The sequence below is a fragment of the Haliotis rubra genome, unplaced genomic scaffold (assembly GCF_003918875.1).
Source record: "Haliotis rubra isolate DU_JTF1 unplaced genomic scaffold, ASM391887v1 Scf281, whole genome shotgun sequence".
Lineage (NCBI taxonomy): Eukaryota > Metazoa > Mollusca > Gastropoda > Lepetellida > Haliotidae > Haliotis > Haliotis rubra.
In genome coordinates this window covers 929,022-956,084 of record NW_025766903.1, presented here as the reverse complement: position 1 = coordinate 956,084, position 27,063 = coordinate 929,022, and the positions used below count along the sequence as shown (strand labels likewise).

The 27,063-nt window shown below is 44.7% G+C and overlaps 1 protein-coding gene across 2 annotated transcripts; it reads left to right on the top strand.

Annotated features, from left to right (window-relative positions):
- Window positions 1–4,136: 4,136 nt before the first annotated feature.
- LOC124281268 (organic cation transporter protein-like) lies at window positions 4,137–25,821 on the top strand. Of its 2 annotated transcripts, none has more exons than XM_046717296.1 (11): window positions 4,137–4,358; window positions 13,098–13,261; window positions 18,559–18,784; window positions 19,024–19,127; window positions 19,292–19,446; window positions 19,808–19,976; window positions 20,172–20,390; window positions 22,275–22,501; window positions 23,499–23,680; window positions 23,852–24,003; window positions 25,649–25,821. In XM_046717296.1, the coding sequence occupies exons 2-11, from the start codon at window positions 13,116–13,118 to the stop codon at window positions 25,746–25,748; spliced, it is 1,680 nt and encodes a 559-aa protein (XP_046573252.1). In that variant the 5' UTR covers window positions 4,137–4,358; window positions 13,098–13,115; the 3' UTR covers window positions 25,749–25,821. The 2 variants fall into 2 exon arrangements, with proteins under 2 accessions (XP_046573252.1, XP_046573253.1); XM_046717297.1 differs by having other exon boundaries at window positions 4,352–4,471.
- The last annotated feature ends 1,242 nt before the right edge of the window (window positions 25,822–27,063 follow it).

Sequence of the window (27,063 nt, the reverse complement as noted above, 5' to 3'; positions counted from 1 at the left end):
ACCTTAGCGCTAAGACTATCTTAAGTCTATGTTAAGGTACGTGAGTTACGGCCACCTTAGTGCTTAAGACTACCTTAAGTCTATGTTAAGGTACGTGAGTTACGGCCACCTTAGCGCTAAGACTACCTTAAGACTATGTTAAGGTACGTGAGTTACGGCCACCTTAGCGCTAAGACTACCTTAAGACTATGTTAAGGTACGTGAGTTACGGCCACCTTACCGCTAAGACTACTTTAAGTCTATGTTAAGGTACGTGAGTTACGGCCACCTTAACGCTAAGACTACCTTAAGACTATGTTAAGGTACGTGAGTTACGGCCAGCTTAGCGCTAAGACTACCTTAAGTCTATGTTAAGGTACGTGAGTTACGGCCACCTTAGCGCTAAGACTACCTTAAGACTATGTTAAGGTACGTGAGTTACGGCCACCTTAGCGCTAAGACTACCTTAAGTCTATGTTAAGGTACGTGAGTTACGGCCACCTTAGCGCTAAGACTACCCTATGTTAAGGTATGTTTTTGTTTGTTTGTTAACCTTAAGAATCAAGCTGTATGGATGCGATCTGTAAATAATGGAATCTGGACCAGACAATCCAGTGATCAGCATCATGGGCATGTTCGTCGTTCCACGCTGTTGGTATGTTATGACATGTGTTAACCAAGTCACCGAGCCTGACCACCTGATCCTGGTAATCACCTCTTAGGACAAGCATGGGTTACTGAGGACCAAATTTAACAAGGGAATTACGTTTGACTGAGTGGGTATGGTTTTACACCGCTTTCAGGAATATTCCAGCAATATCACGACGGGGGACACCAGAAATGGGCTTCACGCATTGTACCCATGTGGGGATTCGAACCCGTGCCTTCGGCGTGAATTATTAGCAACAGTGACCATCTACTGATCAATAATGATCACTGAGCCGTGATTCTCTATTATCGGCGGTCACTACTCACAGCCAACACCTGGCCTAACGAGGCAATTAATAGTAGCAGTTAATCCAGTTACAGGGGAGTGAGTACAGCTAACAGAACAGCCAGGCGGCTAGAGGTACTAATTAGTTGCTTGTAACAATGAGGGCTAGGGGGACGGGGGCTAGAGGCATGGAGTCATTAAACTTCAGTAGTTGGATTTGAAAAGAATTTATGTGGTAAATACAAACATCGCAGATTTCGATAACATTTACATTCCCAAATAAAATGAAATAAAATTATTGATTTTCAACATACAAAACATAGTCGACTTGATCTGGGTTGATTAATACGTCGACCGGTGGAGGCGGTGATGACAACATCTGAACTTAGCGAGGGCCGATCGGAATTTTGGAATTGATAAATCTTTTATGTAAAATTCAACACCAAATGAGATTTTAAAACAAGAATAAAGTGAAAATGTATGACTATTTACAAGCGATGTGTGTCATTCTTGTTCATAACTTGCTCTTAGTCTAAAAGCAAATTCTGATATGAATTTATCAGCATTATGTAAATTTTGCTGATCTTCCCACATAAAGCCAAATCCCAAAGAGTAAAGAATATTCTTAATTTTTTATATCCAGTTTATTTTACCATTTACAGAGTCTAAACTAAAACTAGCATATTATATCATTTCTTTACAAATCTATAATCGGGCATTTTACATAGTTTACACCAATATTAAACACCTTATTTATATAACAACAATTATACGTATATATATACATTGGATAACGGCCACATTCTCCCCTAACTACATGGTTCGAAGTCGACCGTCTGACATTTAAAAGCCGTTTACAACAAAACATATGTACAACTTCGACTTCTTCCCATATTTCAGCTCCATACAAAATAATTGGACTAATTTTGGTATCGAATATCTTATCGAAATAAATCATAAGGAAATGGATTAAACCTGTAAAGATGCTTTATAATACCATATGCAATTTTCTTAGCTTGCAAAGCAGCGTTATTCACATGGGGAGACCAAGATAGTGAACGTGCAAATAAAATACCCAAATAATTGTAAGAATATTTGTTTCCAAAAGAATTCCATTGAAATACCATATATGGTTCTATAATGGTTCCCCTGTTGAAACGGTTTTCCTTTTATAGGTATTTAGGATTAGTTTTCACGCCCAAGCATGTCTGGAGTTAAGCCCAGACACGTCTTGCATCTCAGGCCTCTAAAGCTATAATGTCTTTAAATGGTTTTCAGAGGAAACTTGGTAACATAGTTTGTACTGATCTACTTAATATTTTCTATTCAATGGCTGTGCCTATTCTTTGTTATGGCTCTGAAATTTGGGGAATATGTCATTCCAAAATAATATATAGTCTGTACGAATTAAATTTTGTAAACAACACTTAAGGGTGAAAAACAACTACATTAAATGGTATGGTTCTTGGCGAGTGTGGCAGACTCCCCATTGCAGTATTTGTACATGTCAAGAGTGATCATATTCTGGTGTAGACTTATACATATGCCATAAATTAGACTCCCACATCAATGTTATTTAATGTTCAGATCATTAGATAGCTGGGTAACACAAGTTAGACACATACTCTTTCAATGTGGATTTGGTTATGCTATTGGTGGAGTATTTTGTATATCTATTGAAGCTAAGGCTAGGAGATAACTTAAAACAGCCATGGTATTCATCAATCAGTGAATGTATATTTTATATTTTAGTTTAAAAGTTTGTTAAATGTAGAAAAATATTTGTGTTGTGATATTCCTGTGCATTTAAGAATTGCTATATCAAGGTTTGGGTGCAGTAATTTTAATATTGAGGTTGATTGTGGCAGGTATAATGGAATTGAATATAACGAAAGACTATGCCCTTTTTGTAAAACCAGAGGTCAACATTATATAGAAAATGAATATCATGTACTATTTATTTATAATGCGTATGATAAACTTACAACTAAATATATAACAAAGTTCACCAAAGAACCACGTCGTATTACTCTTTAGAAATCGTTTGCCAAACCAAAATGATGATGTTACATACAATGTTGGCCTACACTTATATCATGTACAGAGATTGATAAACTCCATGACGTAGAGCGGCAAGGTTAAACTGCACACCCACTAAATACATTGTCATCTGATTGTTTTACGGGCCGACGGCCCCTTTACTGAATAAACACTGTATATCTGTCCTTTTTTAATATTTTGATAATTTACAACCATTTTTATATACAATAATCTTGTTTTTCCCAAGTTAATTGATGACTTTTACAGAAACCTTCTAGAATATGTATACGTTTGTGTAAACCAAATACAGTGTGTGCAAAAAGTACAATATCATCAGCAAAAAGTAGTAGGAACATTTGTACAACATCAGGGTGAAGCTGTATACCAGGGTAACATGTGGATTCAATTTCCAAAGCTAATTCATTGATAAAGAATGAGAACAATAGCGGGCTTAAAACACACCCTGGTTTTAAACACTGAGCAATCAAACAACTGAGAAAGAGATATCACGCACCCATCCCTTAACACACTTATAGATAGAAGTTAAGGCATTAAGCATCTTAGGGGAAACGCCTCTATATTTGAGAATGGCCCATAGTTTATCCCTGTTAACAAAATCAAAAGCCTTTTTTTGAAAAAAAAAATATAGCTTAAAACTTCTTCTTTTTCTTACATCGGTAACGTTGGACAACAGACTGTAAAATAAAAATATCATCAATTGTATTGTACCCTTCCCTAAATCCTGTGTGTGATTCTACAACCTTTTCGTATGTATTTGCCCCAAATGTTAATCTACTGTTAAGTACAGATGAATATAATTTACTGAAAGTACTAAGAAGAGATATTCCCCCTGTAATTATTTGGATTATTACGATCACCCTTCTTAAGTAAAGGTATAATAATTGCTGTACTCCACCTGTCTGGAAAAGTGAACGACTCGAACATAATATTGAACAATAGTTCCAGTTTTATTAAACTAAGGTGTTCGTATTTCATAAACAGATCTGTTGTGTCTGTCTTGCATCCTGTCATATTCAGGGGAGTAAGTGAAGCCTGCAGTGAGCTCTCGTGTGTGCCCTCGGGGTACGGCTGCATGAATTATGGATACAGCTGTTACGTGAACATATATCTATTGTTCATTCTGGTTGTAATATTTTCAAGCTATCCTATCAAGTTTGGATTTTATACAGAATGAAAAGGCTCAATATCATACCTGGCATATATACATAAGATGACATTTGCGACATAAATGTTTATCAAGACTGAAGTAGTCACTTCCATCACGTATGTAGATGTTGACATGACATCGGAGGTCACCACTAACGTTTCATGGCTGTTGGTCTATCAAACATTGTAAAGCGAGGAGAGCGAGTCCACCGCGCCATTGTCTGCTTCTCATTATAAGGTAAGCCATGGCAACCTAGGCAGGAGCGTGGCCGTTGTTGTTGAAGGGAATTTATTATCCTGAGACATTGGCGGGATCTTAGTCTACGGGACGGAATCGAGTTGATTTTCAAGGTAAGGTCCAATCTATTGTCTACTGGCAACACTTACAGATGATATTGCTTTCATGAAAGAATGGTTTAACATTGTCATATGTTTTCAGTGATTCCATGTACATGAATGACATGGTAAATTGAAACTAGAATTATTCTTTCATCAACAGGTTAAATGATGTACTATAGGTTTGTCACTGAGAGGTCATTCCGAGCGTTATGGGAAGACACCCACCATGTGACTAACACAGCTGACAAAGTGTATTGTAAGATGTTCGTCACCAAACTACAACCCATTCTGTTATACCGCTCTGATGTGTGGTGACCAGACACCCACCATGTGACTCACACAGTTGACAGATGTATTTTAAGATGTTCGTCACCAACATACAACCCATTCTGTCATACCTCTCTGATGTGTGGCGACCAGAGACCTGGCATGAATTTATATACTATTGCCGTGTCCTTCATGTTTAAAATACTGACATAACTTACACTTAACTTACTTAATTCTACACAATAATAGAATTCCTAAGAAGGCTTTTGATATGCTGATGTGCTATTATGTTTGCGGTATCAGACCGAGTCATCTTCAGACATAGATTTATATTTTTATGGATTGCACAGTGCATTGGGCATAAGTAGTATAGGGAATGGGGGTTCTGTGACAGGCCGATTAAGAGCGTCATTATATATCTATTCCGCTTCCAGCCCCTAGTATAAATTAACGATTTCAAGCAGAGACACCATTCGATGCACATCCCAGACCCCTATAGGAGCCTTAACATCTGTAGGGTACCATGAGTTTCGGCAACCCCAGGCGGGAACGAGGACTGCAATACGTCCCCAAGCCGCAGACGGTGCCACCAGTTCCCAGTGAATAGGGATTCTGTGACAGGCCGACTAAGAGTGTTATTATATACCAATTCCGCTTCGAGCAGAGACACCATTCAATGCACATCCCATGCACCTCTACGTTTTCAAGCAGAGACACCATTCGATGTTCAACCCATGCACCTCTACGTTTTCAAGCAGAGACATCGTTCGATGTACACCACATCACCACACGAGCCTCCCCAAGCATTCATAGAAGTCCTGGACGGGGAGCACAGTTGGCTCTGCAGCGGGCAATACGCTGCCGGCAGACGTCTCACTAGTGGCTGCGTCTGTGCGGGGGGTCGGCGCTTTCTCTCCAGGGGCTGTATTCCATATTTTGCGTAGTCGATTGGAACCGATGCCGAATCGTTGTCTAGTTTCTTGTGCTGGGACTTTTCCACGCATCTTGCGAATCTCCTCCACCTGGTCTTGCGATAGTTGTCTTTTGGGAGGCATTTGGTTGTGCAGTATATCCACATTCGCAAAATATTGTCTATATGGGAATCTAGGGCACACTAGACATACGGGGGGTACACTAGACAGAACCTAGAAGTTTGCTTGTTTTGCTAAGTATTGCTAAGTATTGCTAAGCATTGCTAAGCATTTGCTAAGTATTGCTAAGTATTGCTAAGCATTTGATAAGCATTGCTAGGAGTTTCCTGGGAAAGGTTGGGATTCCTTGGGAGGATTGGGATTCCTGGGAGGATTGGGATTACTGGGAGAGGATTGGGATTCCTAGGAGAGGATTGGGATTCCCATATAGGCATATAGGAAGTATGGGTATATATATGACTAGGAAAAAACAACCATGCCACCAAAAAGAGATTTACCTTCGGATAAGATCCAAGAAATACGCTCCCTTCGAGGGGTGCTCCCAGCAAATGAGGTTAAAAAGCGCTTCGGTATTGGGTCCACAAGACTCTACGACATATGGAGAGATCCGATCGAAGAACCAGAAGTATCGTTGCCAGGCGACAACCAACAAGTATCGTTGCCGGTCGACGAACCACAACAGGTGACTCGGGATAGTTCGAAAGTAACAATACCTGGTAGTACGTTACCAACCATCCAGGACTTCTACGATCGCCTGGGGAGTCTCGAGACTCATGTGGAGCAAACCGCGAATACATCATCGAATTTGTTGGTTGACATCCTGTCGAGGTTGGACAATGATGAAGTCCTGGAGGAAATAGAAGAGGAACAAGAAGACACCCGTCTGGGTATCCAGAAGGTGCGGGAGATGGTAGAATCAGCCCAAAGGTTGACCTATGTTTCGATAGCTGCCGTATTACTCTGGAAGGTCATCCACAAGACCTGGAAGCATAGCAAACCAGTTTCCCCAGCAACACCCAAACCCCAAACCCCGGACCCCTTTCACATGTAGTAACATTCATTTAGACATTTGACTCCGCATAAGGTATACACCATGTGGCCCGTGGGAACTCATTATTGTAAATGGGTATTGCTCGGCAAGCCCACAACCTGCGGCAAACGCTGTATGACTGAATATTGCCACTCGCATGCCCACTGTGTGAGAAAGGGTCATGTCAATTATGTTTGCAAAGTATGCGGCATAGGGGTCAAAGGACATTATGGGTTGTGCAAAGACCATGGAAGGGACGTAGTTCGAAACCAACTTATTTACGATAAGAAGAAAGACTACCTCAACGAACGTAACCGGCTGCTCAGGACGAAAGTTTAAGGGGCGCTTCATATTTTTTGAAGGCTGACGGGATTATCTGCACATTGAAAACGCCCTATTAGACATGTGCCTCCGCATATGGTATACACCATGACTACTGTCGTCGAACTCAAAGCTCTCACCAAAAGTCGTGGACTGACGGGTTATTCCCGCCTTAGGAAACCCCAACTGCTCACCTTGCTCGATATGAAATATACCAAGCCCCCTACCATGCGAGACCTCAAACTCCGTGCTAAAGAACGGGGATTGAAGGGTTATTCTCGCATGAGAAGAGCCGAGCTGATCACCTTGCTGGAAGACACCAGGCCAGTCGAGTTGAGATTTGTGCAGACGGAGCACGCCGTGGGTAAGTATCTCGGGTTGGATAATGACGGTTGATTCCAATATCGATACCGGTACAGTCAAACCCCCCATCGCTAGTAAACTCCGCGAAGAACTAGGCGACTTGAAAAGCATCAAGTACCAACTAACGATGAAAATGGAGCTCCAAAAACAGAATACGGACGGCAGTACTGAGTACGTTGCACCTTATTTCAGAGGCAAACAGGAAGCCCTGACCCAACCAGAATTGATTGAATCCTCCATCGACGCATCGTTGCAAAAATACAAGAGTCGTTGGAGAGATATACCCACCTGGGCTCTGGATGGGTGGTAGACAAAATCAACACCATTTATCTCGACATAGCGAACTACATGCCGCTCAAAGGTGGGACGCACATACCGGTGCCCAAGCATTTCAAGGCTAAAAAGGCCCTCGTTAACCCCAAACCCCAAGGCGATGATGTTAACGATTACTGTGCGGTGGTGGCGGTCATAACTGCTACGCATGAACCAAGGGGTAATCCGGGCAGGCGTTCCAGCTATCCATCGATCGAAGAATCCAGGTTCGACTTCACGGGTGTAGAACGCTTAACACCCATCTCTTACTGGACGCAATTCGAAAAGCAAAACAAGGTGGCCATCAATGTGTTCGGCCACGAAGGCGACAAAACCATCGTGCATAGGATAAGCCCTGTGGATGATAAAACCGTGCGTAGAACCAATATATTCCTCATCGAAAAAGACGGCCAGTATCACTACACGGCAATAAAAAATCTGAGCCGGCTGTTGCACGATCAATCGATGCACAGAGAAAAGAAACACTTCTGCGAACGATGTCTGCACGGTTTTACGCGAGCCGACCTGCTGCAAGCACACCAGGGGGGATTGCCTAGGTGTAGGAGAGACGGCGATCCGAATTGACATGCCTAAGGAAGGCGACAACATCTTGAAATTCACCAACCACAAACATCAGATGCCTGTGCCTTACATGATCTACGCAGACTTCGAAGCCCTCATCAAACAGGTCGACCACGACGTGCCCAACACTGAGCAAAGTTTTACGTGCAAAACCCAAGAACACCAAGCCTGCGGGTTCGGGTACGTGATCGTCCGATGTGATGGGCAAACGAATGCTCCAGTCATCTACCGAGGTCCTGGCGCGGCCGAACGATTCCTGATGTGTTTGCAACAGGAAGAGAAAATCATCAGGAAAAGGCTGTACACCGCTGCCCCCATGCGCATGACGCGGAAGGACCAAGTCGCTCACAAGCGTGCTGAGAATTGCCACATATGTCAGGGGCTGCTGAATGGGGATGTTGTGAGAGATCACTGCCACATCACCGGCCGGTACCGAGGTGCCGCCCATAACGCGTGCAATCTCCAGCTTAGAATCAACCCTAAAACAATCAACATCCCCGTGGTCTTCCACAATCTGAGAGGGTACGATGCCCACCTGATCATGCAGGCCATCTCAAAGGTCGACGGTGATATCAAGTGCATCCCCAACAACATGGAAAAATACATCTCGTTCTCGCTCAACGGTCTGAGATTCATTGACAGCGCTCAGTTCCTCCTGTCATCGCTCGATAGTTTGGTCAAAGCCAATGACACCTTCCCCATCACTGGTCGATACACCAATGCCGAGACTCGGCCCCTGCTGATGAGGAAGGGTGTGTACCCATACGAGTACATGGATGATTGGTCTAAGTTCAACGAGACCCGATTACCTCCTATCAACCAATTTTACAGCAACCTGACCGAATCCCATATCTCCCAGGATGATTACGTCCACGCGCAGAACGTGTGGGAGAAACTGGGATGTAAGAATCTGGGTGACTACCACGACCTGTACTTGAGAACGGACGTGCTCCTGCTAGCCGATGTGTTTGAGACGTTTAGGAGGACGTGTTTGAAACAGTATCAACTCGACCCTGCATGGTACTACACCAGCCCCGGTCTATCGTGGGATGCGCTGCTGAAGAAAACCGGAGTTAAGCTGGAATTGCTCACGGATTACGACATGCACCTGTTCATCGAGAAAGGCTTACGAGGTGGGATTTCCATGGCCGCCAAACGGTACGCAAGAGCCAACAATGAGTACGTGGAAGGCTACGACTCTAGCAAACCCACCAATCATCTCCTCTACCTAGACGCCAACAACCTGTACGGCTGGGCTATGAGTCAGTCTCTGCCTACGGGTGGGTTTGAGTGGTTGGACGATGAGATCGATATCACGAGCATCGCGCCGGATTCGGGGAAGGGTTACATCCTGGAAGTGGATCTGGAGTATCCCGAGGCATTGCACGCTGCTCACAACAGCTACCCGCTGGCCCCCGAACGGTTGATGGTCTGCCGAGACTGGATGTCCGACTATCAGCGGGACTTGTTGGGTGAGAACACCCTGGCTCGGGTGGAAAAACTCGTCCCGAACTTGATGAACAAGACCAAGTATGTCGTGCACTATCGCAACCTGCAGCTGTACCTATCGTTGGGTATGAAACTGACCAAAATTCATAGGGTGCTGAAGTTTGACCAAAGTCCTTGGATGGAGCCCTACATCAGAATGAACACGGACCTGCGAAAGCTGGCCACCAGTGACTTCGAGAAGAACTTGTATAAGCTCATGAACAACTCGGTGTTTGGTAAGACGATGGAGAACCTGAGAAAACGGGTGACGGTCAAACTCGTGCGATCGCAGCAGGAGGAAAAACTCAGGAAACTGATCGCTAGCCCGGCCTTCAACCGAAGCAAGCTATTCGATAACGACTTGGCGGCGCTGCACATGAACAAAAGTCACATCAAGCTCAACCGACCCGTCTACGTGGGGATGAGCATTCTCGACCTGTCCAAACATCTCATGTATGATTTCTACTACAACCGGCTCAAGAAGCAATACGGTGATCGATGCGAGCTGCTGTACACGGACACAGATTCCTTGTTGCTAGATATACACACCGAGGACGTGTACAAGGACATGGCAAAACACATACACCTGTACGACACCAGCGATTACCCCAAGGACCATGCCCTACACAACACGATCAACAAAAAAGGTCCTTGGCAAGATGAAGGACGAATGCGCGGGCACACCCATCGCCGAATACGTCGGCTTGAGGCCTAAGATGTACTCCATCTTGAAAGCTGACAAGGGTGAGATCCGAAAGGCAAAGGGGGTCAAGAAATACGTGGTGAAACAACACATCAAGCACGTCCTCTTCAAACAAGCTCTGTTCAAGAATAAGACGTTCAAACACCGAATGAACGCGTTGAGAAGCGACAAACACAACATCTACGGCATCACCCTCAACAAGACGTCGCTGTCGCCCATGGACACCAAACGGTGGATCGCCGCCGACGGCGTCACGACTTACGCGTATGGGCACACGCTCATAAACCACTGAGTGGTTGGCCTGGGCTGTGCATCGAATGGTGTCTCTGCTCAAAGCGGAATTGGTATATAATGACACTCTTAGTCGGCCTGTCATAGAATCCCCATTCTATGACTGGGAACTGGTGGCTGCTTAGCATCCGGCACCGTCTGCGGCTTGGGGACGTATTGCAGTCCTCGTTCCCGCCTGGGGTTGCCGAAACTCATGGTACCCTACAGATGTTAAGGCTCCTATAGGGGTCTGGGATGTGCATCGAATGGTGTCTCTGCTTGAAATCGTTAATTTATACTAGGGGCTGGAAGCGGAATAGATATATAATGACGCTCTTAATCGGCCTGTCACAGAACCCCCATTCCCTATACTACTGCATACATTTGGTTTCCTTAAACTGAAGATGTAACTGACATGCATAATCAGCCTTGGAATAGTACCACCAGAGTGAGTGAGTGAGTTTAGTTTTACGCCGCACTCAGCAATATGTAATAAATCGAGTCTGGACCAGACAATCCAGTGATCAACAGCATGAGCATCGATCTGCGCAACTGGGAACCGATGACCTGTGCCAACAGAGTCAGCGAGCCTGACCACCCGATCCCGTTAGTCGCCTCTTACCTTCACGGGTTGTACCACCAGAAGAGCTCAACATATACTCTTCAAAAGAGTAGTGGAACTTCATTTTTTATTTACGAATGAAAAAAAATGGGAGATATATCGGAGTCAGTCAATGTTGATATGATAATCATGAATGTTTTGAGAGTGCATCACTTCTTGCACTTCCTTATGACCATAGTTGCTTGTACAGTAATCGCTCTTGAAAGATGACTGGTGTGTGACGTGAAATTTGCATGTGTACGATTTTCATTTTCAAACAACAAAGCACAGCCAGAAACAAACACTAACAACTGTGTGATGCAAGATGATTGTCAAAATTAATGGTCTACAGCGATTTATCGGCCTTCTTGAAAACCGTCAAAATGAAGAATGACACCCAGTGCACGTGGATGGGACTAGTGCGTTGTTGCAGGTGCAACTCATTCGTTGTGTTTAGGGATGGTGATAAGGAGAAATGGTGAAGCGTTCATAAGATGTCTGTCTTTGAAAAGTTTGTTAACGCATATAGTTCCCATCCAAATTGAGAGTTCAGGTTCCCCTTCTGATTTTAAGAGTATATAACATGCGTACATGTAAAGGGGTAATGGTATCTGGAAAGTACTTCACCCTTTTAACAGAGATGAAACAACGTCATAGAGTTGTTACAATTTAAGGTTTAAGATTGAATTAATAAGGTAACTTTTATACAATCGAGCGACAGAAGACGAATATCCTTTTATCTTAATCTGTCGACCCGTGAAGATCCGGGGTAGAATATGTCTTCAGCAACCCATGCTTGCTACAAAAGATGACTATGCTTGTCGTAAGAGGCGACTAACGGAATCGGGTGGTCAGGCTCGCTGACTTGGTTGACACATTTAATCGGTTCCCAGTTGTGAAGATCGATGCTCATGCTGTTGATCACTGGATTGTCTGGTCCAGACACGATTATATACAGACCGCCGCCATATAGCTGGAATATTGCCGAGTGCGGCGTAAAACTAAACTCACTCACTCACTCACTTAATCTGTAATTCCTAAGAGAACACAAGACACTTCTGTCCTCCTACAGTGTGTTGTCATAATCCAGATGTTTTCAGCTTTGTCTTTTGTCTTCGAACCTTGTCATATTTGAAGACATTGAAGTAAATATCCACGTCAAAGTTACGAGGTAAGACATAATGTTTCAAATATTGGAATAATAACATGCAATCCTCAGTATGAACCCACGTACCGTTGTGAAAGATCCCTTTCTGTGTACTGAAATACAGACTTGATTGATATGTTCAGAACCTGGGATGAGAGACATTTGGAAAATGGAAAAAGTGCAGTGACAAAGCATTGACAGATTGTTGTTTGGATTCAGGTTGTTAGTTGCGAACCCAGATTCCATCCATTGTCTCGTTGCAAGAATCGTTCTGGATGATCTTCAAACAGAGCCAGATTACCTGGAGATTAGTTAGTCCTGGCCCTTTGTCATCAGATGTAAGAAGCTTTGGAAGTCAACGAGCTGGTTCTTGTTTTTATTGCCGAAGCTTTTGGAACGTACTCCTGGGAAGCTCCTATTGAAATGTCAATATGTTTCTCAGATCTTTCATGATGGCTTTTGGTGTTGATCTTACTTCATTACTGCTTCTGACAGGTTTCCCTGCTTTTGTTACTGACACGTCCAAGGGACACCTTTATTGTGTGGAAATGAATCATGTGATGTCCACGATTAACGATATCCTTCCTTCTTTCTAAGGACTATCTCCTTCTCATACCAACAGGCGAACAGATCTGAAGACATGAAGACGTTTGACGAGATCCTTCATGAAGTGGGGGAGTTTGGAACTTATCAGAAGAGACTGATGTTCTTTCTGTATATGCCAACGGCGGTGACTGCCTTCCTAACACTCTCAAGTGTCTTCACGCTGTACATCCCCCCTCACAGGTAACATTCACCAGTGACTTCACGCTGTACACCCCCCTCACAGGTTACAATCAAAAGTGTCTTCACGCTGTACATCCCCCCTCACAGGTTACAATCACCAGTGTCTTCACGCTGTAACCCCCCCCCCCCACACACACACAGGTAACACTCATCAGTGTCTTCACGCTGTACGTCCCCCATCACAGGTAACACTCATCAGTGACTTCACACTGTACACCCCCATCACAGGTAACACTCATCAGTGACTTCACGCTGTACAACCTCCCTCACAGGTAACACTCATCAGTGTCTTCACGCTGTACACCCCCATCACAGGTAACACTCATCAGTGTCTTCACGCTGTACAACCTCCCTCACAGGTAACACTCATCAGTGTCTTCACACTGTACACCCCCATCACAGGTAACACTCATCAGTGTCTTCACGCTGTACAACTTTTCTCACAGGTAACACTCATCAGTGACTTCACGCTGTACGTCCCCCCTCACAGGTAACACCCATCAGTGACTTCACGCTGTACGTCCCCCATCACAGGTAACACTCATCGGTGACTTCACGCTGTACGTCCCCCATCACAGGTAACACTCATCAGTGACTTCATGTTGTACATCCCCCATCACAGGTAACACTCATCAGTGACTTCACACTGTACATCCCCCATCACAGGTAACACTCATCAGTGACTTCACGCTGTACAACTTTTCTCACAGGTAACACTCATCAGTGTCTTCATGCTGTACACCCCCCTCACAGGTAACACGCATCAGTGTCTTCACGCTGTACACCCCCATCACAGGTAACACTCATCAGTGTCTTCACGCTGTACAACCTCCCTCACAGGTAACACTCATCAGTGACTTCACGCTGTACATCCCACCTCACAGGTAACACTCATCAGTGTCTTCATGCTGTACACCCCCCTCACAGGTAACACGCATCAGTGTCTTCACGCTGTACACCCCCATCACAGGTAACACTCATCAGTGTCTTCACACTGTACACCCCCATCACAGGTAACACTCATCAGTGACTTCACGCTGTACACCCCCATCACAGGTAACACTCATCAGTGACTTCACACTGTACGTCCTCCCTCACAGGTAACACTCATCAGTGACTTCACACTGTACATCCCCCATCACAGGTAACACTCATCAGTGTCTTCATGCTGTACACCCCCATCACAGGTAACAAGCATCAGTGTCTTCACGCTGTACATCCCCCATCACAGGTAACACGCATCAGTGTCTTCACGCTGTACGTCCTCCCTCAAATGGAACACTCATCAGTGTCTTCACACTGTACACCCCCATCACAGGTAACAGTCATCAGTGTCTTCATGCTGTACACCCCTATCACAGGTAACACGCATCAGTGTCTTCACGCTGTACATCCCCCATCACAGGTAACACGCATCAGTGACTTCATGCTGTACACCCCCATCACAGGTAACACTCATCAGTGATTTCACGCTGTACAACTTTTCTCACAGGTAACACTCATCAGTGACTTCACACTGTACACCCCCATCACAGGTAACACTCATCAGTGTCTTCACGCTGTACAACCTCCCTCACAGGTAACACTCATTAGTGACTTCACGCTGTACATCCCCTATCCGAGGAAACACTCACAAGTGTCTTCATGCTGTACATCCCCATCACAGGTAACACTCATCAGTGTCTTCATGCTGTACACCCCCATCACAGGTAACACTCATCAGTGTCTTCACGCTGTACATCCCCCATCACAGGTAACACGCATCAGTGTCTTCACGCTGTACACCCCCATCACAGGTAACACTCATCAGTGACTTCACGCTGTACAACTTTTTTCACAGGTAACACTCATCAGTGACTTCACACTGTACATCCCCAATCACAGGTAACACTCATCAGTGACTTCACGCTGTACGTCCTCCCTCACAGGTAACCTTCATCAGTGACTTCACGCTGTACAACCTCCCTCACAGGTAACACTCATCAGTGACTTCATGCTGTACATCCCCATCACAGGTAACACTCATCAGTGACTTCACACTGTACACCCCCATCACAGGTAACACGCATCAGTGACTTCACGCTGTACACCCCCATCACAGGTAACACTCATCAGTGTCTTCACACTGTACACCCACATCACAGGTAACACTCATCAGTGACTTCACGCTGTACAACTTTTCTCACAGGTAACACTCATCAGTGACTTCACACTGTACACCCCCATCACAGGTAACAGTCATCAGTGACTTCACGCTGTACAACTTTTCTCACAGGTAACAATCATCAGTGTCTTCACACTGTACACCTCCATCACAGGTAACACTCATCAGTGTCTTCACACTGTACACCCCCATCACAGGTAACACTCATCAGTGACTTCACGCTGTACAACTTTTCTCACAGGTAACACTCATCAGTGACTTCACACTGTACACCCCCATCACAGGTAACACTCATCAGTGACTTCATGCTGTACATCCTCCCTCAAATGTAACACTCATCAGTGTCTTCACACTGTACACCCCATCACAGGTAACAGTCATCGGTGTCTTCATGCTGTACACCCTATCACAGGTAACACGCATCAGTGTCTTCACGCTGTACATCCCCATCACAGGTAACGCATCAGGTGACTTCATGCTGTACACCCCATCACAGGTAACACTCATCAGTGATTTCACGCTGTACACCTTTTCTCTGGGTAACGCTCATCAGTGACTTCACACTGTACACCCCATCACAGGTAACACTCATCAGTGTCTTCACGCTGTATTACAACCTCCCTCACAGGTAACACTCATTAGTGACTTCACGCTGTACATCCCTATCCGAGGAAACACTCACAAGTGTCTTCATGCTGTACATCCCCATCTGGGTAACGCTCATCAAGTGTCTTCATGCTGTACACCCCATCACGGGTAACGCTCATCAGTGTCTTCACGCTGTACATCCCCATCACAGGTAACGCATCATTAGTGTCTTCACGCTGTACACCCCCATCACGGGTAACACTCATCGGTGACTTCACGCTGTACAACTTTTTCACAGGTAACACTCATCGGTGACTTCACGCTGTACATCCCCAATCACGGGTAACACTCATCGGTGACTTCGCTGTACGTCCTCCCTCACGGGTAACCTTCATCAGTGACTTCACGCTGTACAACCTCCCTCACAGGTAACACTCATCAGTGACTTCATGCTGTACATCCCCATCACAGGTAACACTCATCAGTGACTTCACACTGTACACCCCATCACAGGTAACGCGCATCAGTGACTTCACGCTGTACACCCCATCACGGGTAACACTCATCAGTGTCTTCACACTGTACACCCCCATCACAGGTAACACTCATCGGTGACTTCACGCTCCAATCACAGGTAACAGTCATCAGTGACTTCACGCTGTACAACTTTTCTCACTGGGTAACAATCATCAGTGTCTTCACACTGTACACCTCCATCTGGGTAACACTCATCAGTGTCTTCACACTGTACACCCCCATCTGGGTAACACTCATCGGTGACTTCACGCTGTACAACTTTTCTCACGGGTAACACTCATCAGTGACTTCACACTGTACACCCCATCACGGGTAACACTCATCAGTGACTTCATGCTGTACAACTTTTCTCTGGGTAACACTCATCAGTGTCTTCACACTGTACACCCCCATCACAGGTAACACTCATCAGTGTCTTCACACTGTACACCCCCATCACAGGTAACACTCATCAGTGACTTCATGCTGTACATCCCCATCACAGGTAACACTCATCAGTGACTTCACACTGTACACCCCCATCCAGGTAACACTCATCAGTGACTTCACGCTGTACACCCCCATCACAGGTAACACTCATCAGTGTCTTCACACTGTACACCCCCATCACAGGTAACACTCATCAGTGACTTCACGCTGTACAACTTTTCTCACAGGTAACACTCATCAGTGACTTCACACTGTACATCCCCAATCACAGGTAACACTCATTAGTGACTTCACGCTGTACAACTTTTCTCACAGGTAACAATCATCAGTGACTTCACACTGTACAACTTTTCTCACAGGTAACACTCATCAGTGACTTCACACTGTACATCCCACCTCACAGGTAACGCTCACCAGTGTCTTCATACTGTACATCCCCCCTCACAGGTAACGCTCACCAGTGTCTTCACGCTGTACATCCCACCTCACAGGTAACACTCATCAGTGACTTCACACTGTACACCATCCTCACAAATAACACTCACCAGTGTCTTCACACTGTACATCCCCCCTCACAGGTAACGCTCACCAGTGTCTTCACGCTGTACATCCCACCTCACAGGTAACACTCATCAGTGACTTCACACTGTACACCATCCTCACAAATAACACTCACCAGTGTCGTCACGCTGTACATACCCCCTCACAGGTAACACTCATCAGTGACTTCACACTGTACATCCCCCTCACAGGTAACACAGGTAACACAGGTAACAAGCCACATGAGATGGTATTAACGATAGCAGTGGGAATGTCTGTTTTAGGACGGCGTCTGTCCACATGTCACAAACTGATAAGTGGTGTAGTATTTGCGTTCCTCCAGTCAGATACAAGATGTTCTCGACATTGCTGAAAGGAATATCTATTTTGTCAGGCGGGCAGTAGGCGCCCCTTCCAACATCGAGTATCCTTGAAGATCCGGGCTAGAATTGATCTTCAGCAACCCAGGCTCGCTGACTCGGTTGACACATGTCATCGTATTCCAATTGCGTAAATCGATGCTCATGTTGTTGGTCACTGGATTGTCTGGTCTGGTCTGCTTTTTTCTAGTTGGCGTTACGTCATTTACTTTGGCCTTCTCTTGCTGCAATTTGCAGGTCTTCAAGAAGTAGTAGTGCTGCACCTGCGAGATACAGACACCTTGTTGATCACTCGATTATCTGGTCCAGACTCGATTATTTACAGACCGCCTCCATATAGCTGGAATATTGCTCAGTGCGGCGTAAAACTAAACTCACTCACTCACTCACTTGTGGTTGTTCGATACGGTAATAACATTCAATTACTGGATTACTAGTCGATGCTACACATACTGACCAACTAATACACACATGAAAACAAAAACACAGATGACCTTGAAGTAACCACTATTCAGTTGACTTTCACCTCCACCTCACCTTCGTTGTGTAGGTCATAGAACAACTTTGATGGAGTTTGAAATAGGCAGCACTACTTGACTTCAATTATTTTACAATTTCCACCCCATCTTGGTTTAATTCTTCTCTGTATCCGACGGTAGGTGTGCAGTTCCCGGCCTCAGAAACGACACATACGCCATACAGGGAGACAACCATCGTCGACTGGTCAACCTGACCATCCCCGTTAAAGATGGCGCCTTCTCCAAATGTAATGTCTATACAGATGACGTCACAGACCTTGATCAGAGGGCAGACAACTCCAGCCAGTCTCAGTGCAGCCAATGGGTGTTCGACAAATCAATGTTTACGTCCACCATAACAGAAGACGTGAGTTGAAATTTATTTTATCAACTTCATTTTCAGTTCTTGTTTTCGCGAAACATGACAACCTGACAGTTTCACGTTGACTATTCTAATGCATGTATCAGCTGTTGTGAGACTTCAGGAAGGTGTGAACGTATTGGTGTTTGATCAGGATCAAAGTCTCTATAAGAGTTCCATGTGCGATGGTTATATATTATTTTAGACCAATGTCTTGTTCACGAGGTACATTTGTTATTTGACAGCTCAACTTGATATGTGACAACAAAGTCATGCGGTCCCACTCCAATATGGCCGTGATGGCGGGGAAACTGGTTGGCTCCTTCGGCCAAGGTCTGGTCAGCGACATGTGAGAATACTGCTAGCTTTCCTCTTTCATATTGTAATAATAAATGACACATGAACACATGAACATATTTAATGTTACATTCTGGATGAAGTTCGAACCAACGATTACAAGTCTAACGAAGTTAACTGTTCACTTCTCCATCAATGCTTACTTCTTCGTGTCAGATTCGGGAGGAAGAAAGCGTTGATGATGTTCCTGTGTGTGATGATTTGTGTCGGCTTCCTCAACTACGTCATCCGTGATTTCGCCTCCCTCATCATCATCCGCTTCCTCTCTGGCGCTGGGTCGACGTCTGTGTACATCGCCACCTTCATTCTGGGTAGGCCATGGGTCAGAGCAGGCGCCTGGACTCAGGGAATACACGTGTTTGTGAAGACAGCCAGTCAATAATCTGACGAACAAAGCTTCCAGGCAGGAAGAGATAGTTGGCAAATAAGGGAATTTGCAAATGAGAGAATATATATATTACCCTGAACGTTTCTATCCAGATGCAAAGCTTGAAATTGTTTGTACATTTTGTTTAAATCCCACCAGTCCTATTGCCTTTTGTCGTACGCACACACACACGCACGCGCGCGCACACACCCGTACATACACACACAGCATCAGTATTATTCCAGGACTCTTTACATCTAATACATTCTTGAGCATGATATACAGTTTCCTTGTGTTTGTTTCAGGAATGGAACTGGTAGCTCCTTCCAAACGCTTGTATCCTGGTAACTTGGTGTTGTTTTTCTGGGTGTCGGGGATGCTTCTGATGTCGGCTGTCGTCTACTTTATTCGAGACTGGCAGAATTACGTCCTCACCTTGGCATGTGCTCCAGTTCTTTTCCTCTCCTACTGGTGGTATGTCTCCCCCTCTTTTCCCTTCAACTTGTGGTAAGATCTTCTTATTTGTGGTGAGGTCCCGATCCTATATTCTGTTTTCTGCTATGGCAAGATCCTGGCTCTGAATCCATATATGGCCTGATTGCCAGTGAATCACCATGTAGAATGGAAGTGATTGTCAAGCGTCTAGACCTTGTTTCAACTCTGTTAAAGGCTTATACCCGAGTCACCGAGGTGGCTGATGTCCAAAGGCAGGTTCGAGGAAGCAGAAGTAATCATCAGGAAGTTTGCCAAAGTCAACAAGACAACGGTTCCTGAAAACATGTTTGACGGTAAATATGTGGAGGAGGTTAAAGCTCCAAGTGGTAAAATGTCCGAGCTGCTGACACACAGAACCCTGGCCATTCGCAGTTTCATCCTGTCATTTCACTGGTAAGTCAACGTTGTCGTCTGCTTCATCTGCATGTTCAGCTCAATAGCAAGCTATTGATATTCTAAATGTTACAAAAATATGGCATAACACATGATAGTACAACCTTCCACTCACAATGACCAACAAACCGTCATATATTTAGTTTTATCTTCACATATATTTATCTAAGTAGAAGCGTCTTTTTATCTACATTCTCTTTCCCGATAATGACAATTTTATGGATGAACACCTGCTTCCCCAGACATATGTACGTCATTCAACACCTGCTTCCCCAGACATATGTACGTTATTCAACACCTGCTTCCCCAGACATATGTACGTTATTCAACACCTGCTTCCCCAGATATGTACGTTATTCAACACCTGCTTCCCCAGACATATGTACGTTATTCAACACCTGCTTCCCCAGACATATGTACGTTATTCAACACGTCCTTCCCCAACACCTGCTTCCCCAGACATATGTACGTTATTCAACACCTGCTTCCCCAGACATATGTACGTTATTCAACAACATATGTACGTTATTCAACACCTGCTTCCCCAGACATATGTACAGATATGTACAACATCTGCTTCCCCAGACATATGTACGTTATTCAACATCTGCTTCCCCAGACATATGTACGTTATTCAACATCTGCTTCCCCAGACATATGTACGTTATTCAACACCTGCTTCCCCAGACATATGTACGTTATTCAACATCTGCTTCCCCAGACATATGTACGTTATTCAACATCTGCTTCCCCAGACATATGTACGTTATTCAACATCTGCTTCCCCAGACATATGTACGTTATTCAACATCTGCTTCCCAGACATATGTACGTTATTCAACACCTGCTTCCCCAGACACGTTATTCAACATCTGCTTCCCCAGACATATATTCAACACTGCTTCCCCATACATATGTACATTCAACATCTGCTTCCCCAGACATATGTACGTTATTCAACACCTGCTTCCCCAGACATATGTACGTTATTCAACACCTGCTTCCCCAGACATATGTACGTTATTCAACATCTGCTTCCCCAGACATATGTACGTTATTCAACACCTGCTTCAAGATATATGTACGTTATTCAACATCTGCTTCCCCAGACATATGTACGTTATTCAACATCTGCTTCCCCAGACATATGTACGTTATTCAACATCTGCTTCCCCAGATATATGTACGTTATTCAACACCTGCTTCCCCAGATATATGTACGTTATTCAACACCTGCTTCCCCAGACATATGTACGTTATTCAACATCTGCTTCCCCAGATATATGTACGTTATTCAACACCTGCTTCCCCAGACATATGTACGTTATTCAACATCTGCTTCCCCAGACATATGTACGTCATTCAACACCTGCTTCCCCAGACATATGTACGTTATTCAACATCTGCTTCCCCAGACATATGTACGTTATTCAACATCTGCTTCCCCAGACATATGTACGTTATTCAACACCTGCTTCCCCAGACATATGTACGTTATTCAACATCTGCTTCCCCAGACATATGTACGTTATTCAACATCTGCTTCCCCAGACATATGTACGTTATTCATCACCTGCTTCCCCAGACATATGTACGTTATTCAACACCTGCTTCCCCAGATATATGTACGTTATTCAACATCTGCTTCCCCAGATATATGTACGTTATTCAACATCTGCTTCCCCAGGTATATGTACGTTATTCAACACCTGCTTCCCCAGACATATGTACGTCATTCAACACCTGCTTCCCCTGACATATGTACGTTATTCAACATCTGTCTGTCCCTCCTACAAACACGTTTATTAAGCTTATCCATAGTTAGTTCTCCTGGACCGAATCTTCTAGCGTGACACATGGAACGTGTATCTATGTTTTCAACAGGGCTGTGTGTAGTCTGACCTACTACGGCTTGACGCTGAACGTCACCAACCTCAGTGGCAACGTCATCACCAACTTTGTCCTGTCTGCGCTGGTGGAAGTGGCTGGGTATCTCTTGACGCTGTTTTTGCTGGACAGAATAGGCCGGAAGTGGCTCCATTGTGGTTTCTTCCTGGGCGGGGGCCTTGCCTGTCTTGCCACCATCTTCCCAGTCCTGTATGCTGGAGACGGTGTGTAGCTCTCTCTTCCAATAGCATGTGCCCTGAGACATGTTCATGTCGTTCGATGTGAAACTCAGAAATATGACATAATAGTAATTTCTGGATTACAAACCTGTGTGTTGGTTCCTCCACATGCACATAACACCATCACTGTGTCAGTTTCGAAAGCATAGCGATAACTCTGGAATCGATATTCAAAAATGCATAACCAAATAAGAACAAAAATTAACAAATATATTTAATTTGTAAAATGAACTTTGTTTATAAATCAATATACATTACTGCCAAGTGTCTAGAGCGGCAGTACATAATCCAATGACAGTACAGTTGCATTGGTAGCACCATATACAAAGACAGGGCTATAATAGCAGTCAGGGATAAAATTCACCTAGCATAACATTGATCGGATTTTCAAAAAGCCCTGGGCTGGACATACAAGGAGAAATCAAAGACCTTCACCGGAGGCCATGAAGTAATGTGAGATGACAGAGACATTAGGTCGGAATAGGTCCACATGTCATGAAGTCATGTGAGATGACAGGGACATTAGGTCGGAATAGGTCCACATGTCATGAAGTCATGTGAGGTGACAGAGACATTAGGTCGGAATAGGTCCACATGTCATGAAGTCATGTGAGGTGACAGAGACATTAGGTCGGAATAGGTCCACATGTCCTAACGTTCCATACCATGATGGATTAGTCTTTGCTGTTCTTGAAGATTCCAGATTACATTTGCGTCCAAACGTATCTAGATATTTCAACATCGACACAATTCCTTAACTTAATAATATTAAACATTGTCGGTGATTAATTTTTGTTAAAACACATTGCCATGAATGTTTCCTAAATCTTAAGAAACAATGTCGTACAACATTATTTAGTAATAGATAAATTGCGTTATAACAGTAGATAAAGAATAATGCTTCTATTGTTCATTCTTTGCGGACGTAACGAAGTAATTTAAGAAGTCACTAATATGTATAATTATCGCCTCTTCTGTCCAGACGCCAAGTGGACGCTCGTCCTGTTGTCCTTGATCGGCAAGATGGGGGCGTCAGGAGCCTTCGCCACCGTCTACATCTACACCGCAGAGGTCTATCCAACTCCTGTCCGCAACGTCGGGCTTGGAGCCGGCAGCATGTGCTCGAGACTCGGGGGTGTTATGTCGCCATACATTGTAGATCTGGTACGTAGAGGAGATCGGATGGGCACTTGGTCCAAATACTCACCATACCATCCACAATCATGGTCATTGTAGAGTAATGGAACAAAATAGTCCAACTACAGCCTCAGCAATGTCAGTTAACTTCCCACGTGCTGTTCATGCTTGTTGTTGACCGTATAGTTCTGTCTATAGGGCATCTTGGTGGAGGGAGGGTTTGGAGAAGCTCTTCCCCTCATGGTGTTCGGTGGTGCGGCAGTATTGGCGGGCGTGTTGACCTTCTTCCTCCCAGAGACGCTCAACCAAGACCTGCCGGAGACCATCGAGGACGCCAAGAACCTTGGCAGGTAACAATACTTGGAGTATATCTTGGTGGTGGGGCACTGAGGGGTACGCCAAGAACCTTGGCAGGTAACAATACTCGGAGTATATCTTGGTGGTAGGGCACTGAGGGGTACGCCAAGAACCTTGGCAGGTAACAATACTGGGAGTATATCTTGGTGGTGGGGCACTGAGGGGTACGCCAAGAACCTTGGCAGGTAACAATACTGGGAGTATATCTTGGTGGTGGGGCATAGAGGGGTACGCCAAGAACCTTGGCAGGTAACAATACTGGGAGTATATCTTGGCGGTGGGGCACTGAGGGGAACGCCAAGAACCTTGGCAGATAACAATACTGGGAGTATATCTTGGTGGTGGGGCACTGAGGGGTACGCCAAGAGCCTTGGCAGGTAACAATACTGGGAGTATATCTTGGTGGTGGGGCACTGAGGGGTACGCCAAGAACCTTGGCAGGTAACAATACTTGGAGTATATGATGGTGGTGGGGCACTGAGGGGTACGCCAAGAACCTTGGCAGGTAACAATACTGGGAGTATATCTTGGTGGTGGGGCACTGAGGGGTACGCCAAGAACCTTGGCAGGTAACAATACTGGGAGTATATCTTGGTGGTGGGGCACTGAGGGTACGCCAAGAACCTTGGCAGGTAACAATACTGGGAGTATATCTTGGTGGTGGGGCACTGAGGGGTACGCCAAGAGCCTTGGCAGGTAACAATACTGGGAGTATATCTTGGTGGTGGGGCACTGAGGGGTACGCCAAGAACCTTGGCAGGTAACAATACTGGGAGTATATCTTGGTGGTGGGGCACTGAGGGGTACGCCAAGAACCTTGGCAGGTAACAATACTGGGAGTATATCTTGGTGGTGGGGCACTGAGGGGTACGCCAAGAACCTTGGCAGGTAACAATACTGGGAGTATATCTTGGTGGTGGGGCACTGAGGGGTACGCCAAGAACCTTGGCAGCTAACAATACTGGGAGTATATCTTGGTGGTGGGGCACTGAGGGGTACGCCAAGAACCTTGGCAGCTAACAATACTGGGAGTATATCTTGGTGGTGGGGCACTGAGGGGTACGCCAAGAACCTTGGCAGCTAACAATACTGGGAGTATATCTTGGTGATTCTGACTACTGAGGACGTCAAGACGCTTTGCTGGTTAGGGGAACATACCGTAGCGCGGTGCTCAGTCAACCTGAAGGTAATATACTACCTCTTTGTTTGAATAGTTATTAGTGAAATACGTCGTGAGACTATTAACTTCTAGCGCCTAACAGGCAGCTTGGGTTGTCCGGGGTAGTAATAATCAGATTGTGCGCTTTGTGCAGGATATCTAGCCTGGAGAAGGCGCGTTATAAATATTCTCATCATCATAATTATTACAACACATTATTCTCCCACTAAGCAGTGAGGCCACAGTGAAAATGGTTGTTTCGTTGATTATGAATTTTTTTCGCTAAAGTTGCAACCAAATAAGTCTACAATCAACATATACTAGTACTTTGATATCTTGTAGGGAGTATCACCTATTAGGGGGAAGATTGTTTCAGTTGTCTCCATCGTTCAGAGAACAAATTATATCTTTTGAAAGAGCGCCCCAAACATTTCCATAGCGGTCCGTATTGCCCGACTGTTATCTACTTTATCTTTCAGAACCGGAAGAAAGTCTGCATCAAACGTCTACAAAATGAGAAAGTCACTGGAAGGCCAGGACAATGCTGTGTTTGCTTTGTCTATCAAGAATAGAGATTGATGTGGTTTCATATTGTACCTGTCTACATACGATAAACATATATTTGTATTTGGATTAAAACGTGTTGTAACAATCACAAGTCTAGTCTTACTTGTAGCTAAAGTACATCATGACACTTGGACGCCTTTGCTGATGTCACTGATTTGATGATGTTTGATCTGGTACTATGACATACCCCACACCTCCACATTCAGTGGACTGAGCGTAGCGCTGTCGTCATTCTTTTCAAAAAGAGGTTCACTCACCAAAGATCATGAATCAACGCTTGCTTGCTATTCATGGGGAAGTAAGTCCATCACAAGCGATAATTAAACGTTCAGAATATGAGAAGTTAACTCCTTCTGCGGCGCCTCGGCTGTGTTTCTTGAACCATTTGTAAACACAGGTTAATGTTGTGTTCATACTGATGGAGTACAAAACCATTTTCTTGAGCTTCCTGAGTAGGTTGGCGTCGGTTTCGTGGATTCCCGAAAGACCAGAATAGAGTTTATTATGGCAATCTGTTTGGACAGATATCAAGGGAAAATGTTGTGAAATAGTCATTAAAGATACATTGTTCCACCACGTCCGTGTTCACCAACACTGGCTGCCATGCCGTGACTTCGAACTCACAGAACATCTACGCATGTCCGCCTCTTCCCAAACTTGAAGAATGAACTGACTGGCGATGGTGATGATCTCTCTTCGTGGTGTGGAGGACTTGTTACACTGCCAGAAGGCCGCCGTCTATCCCCAGAAGGGTCCTGGCCCTCTAGCAGAAATGTGCAGATGTAATAAGATCTGTTGTATATAGAACCCTTCAGCTACCTCTTGTTCTCACACCTGGTCCATTGCTGATAAACATTGCAATATTGTTTATTACTCGTGCCAGTTTAAATATATTCCATCGATATTTTTACATTTAACAATGAGGCATTACTATTTTGACGAAGTTTCTGTGCGTTGATGTTTTAACTTTGCATTCTCTCATTCAGTAACTCATATGTTGGTTCTGTTGACCGCTGGTGAACACCATACTGCACAAGTATATTAGCAACTCGATCATTATGGCACCACACTCTGCTTGGGTCAGTGGAATGTCCCTGACTAGTACATACTAATGGCAGACGTATTAATTCCCGTTGTGTGACTGAACTTAAGGATAGCATTGTTTGAATCCATAATTCTGTAACGATGTATCGGTGGGCACTCTATTAAAACTCATCAATGACATTATCAGTACCCGTCATTGGTACTGCTAACCACGAACTTGATACTGTACAGTTCCATGTCTCGCACACTCTTCATACTGCAGCATGAACAGTGTGGAATGTAT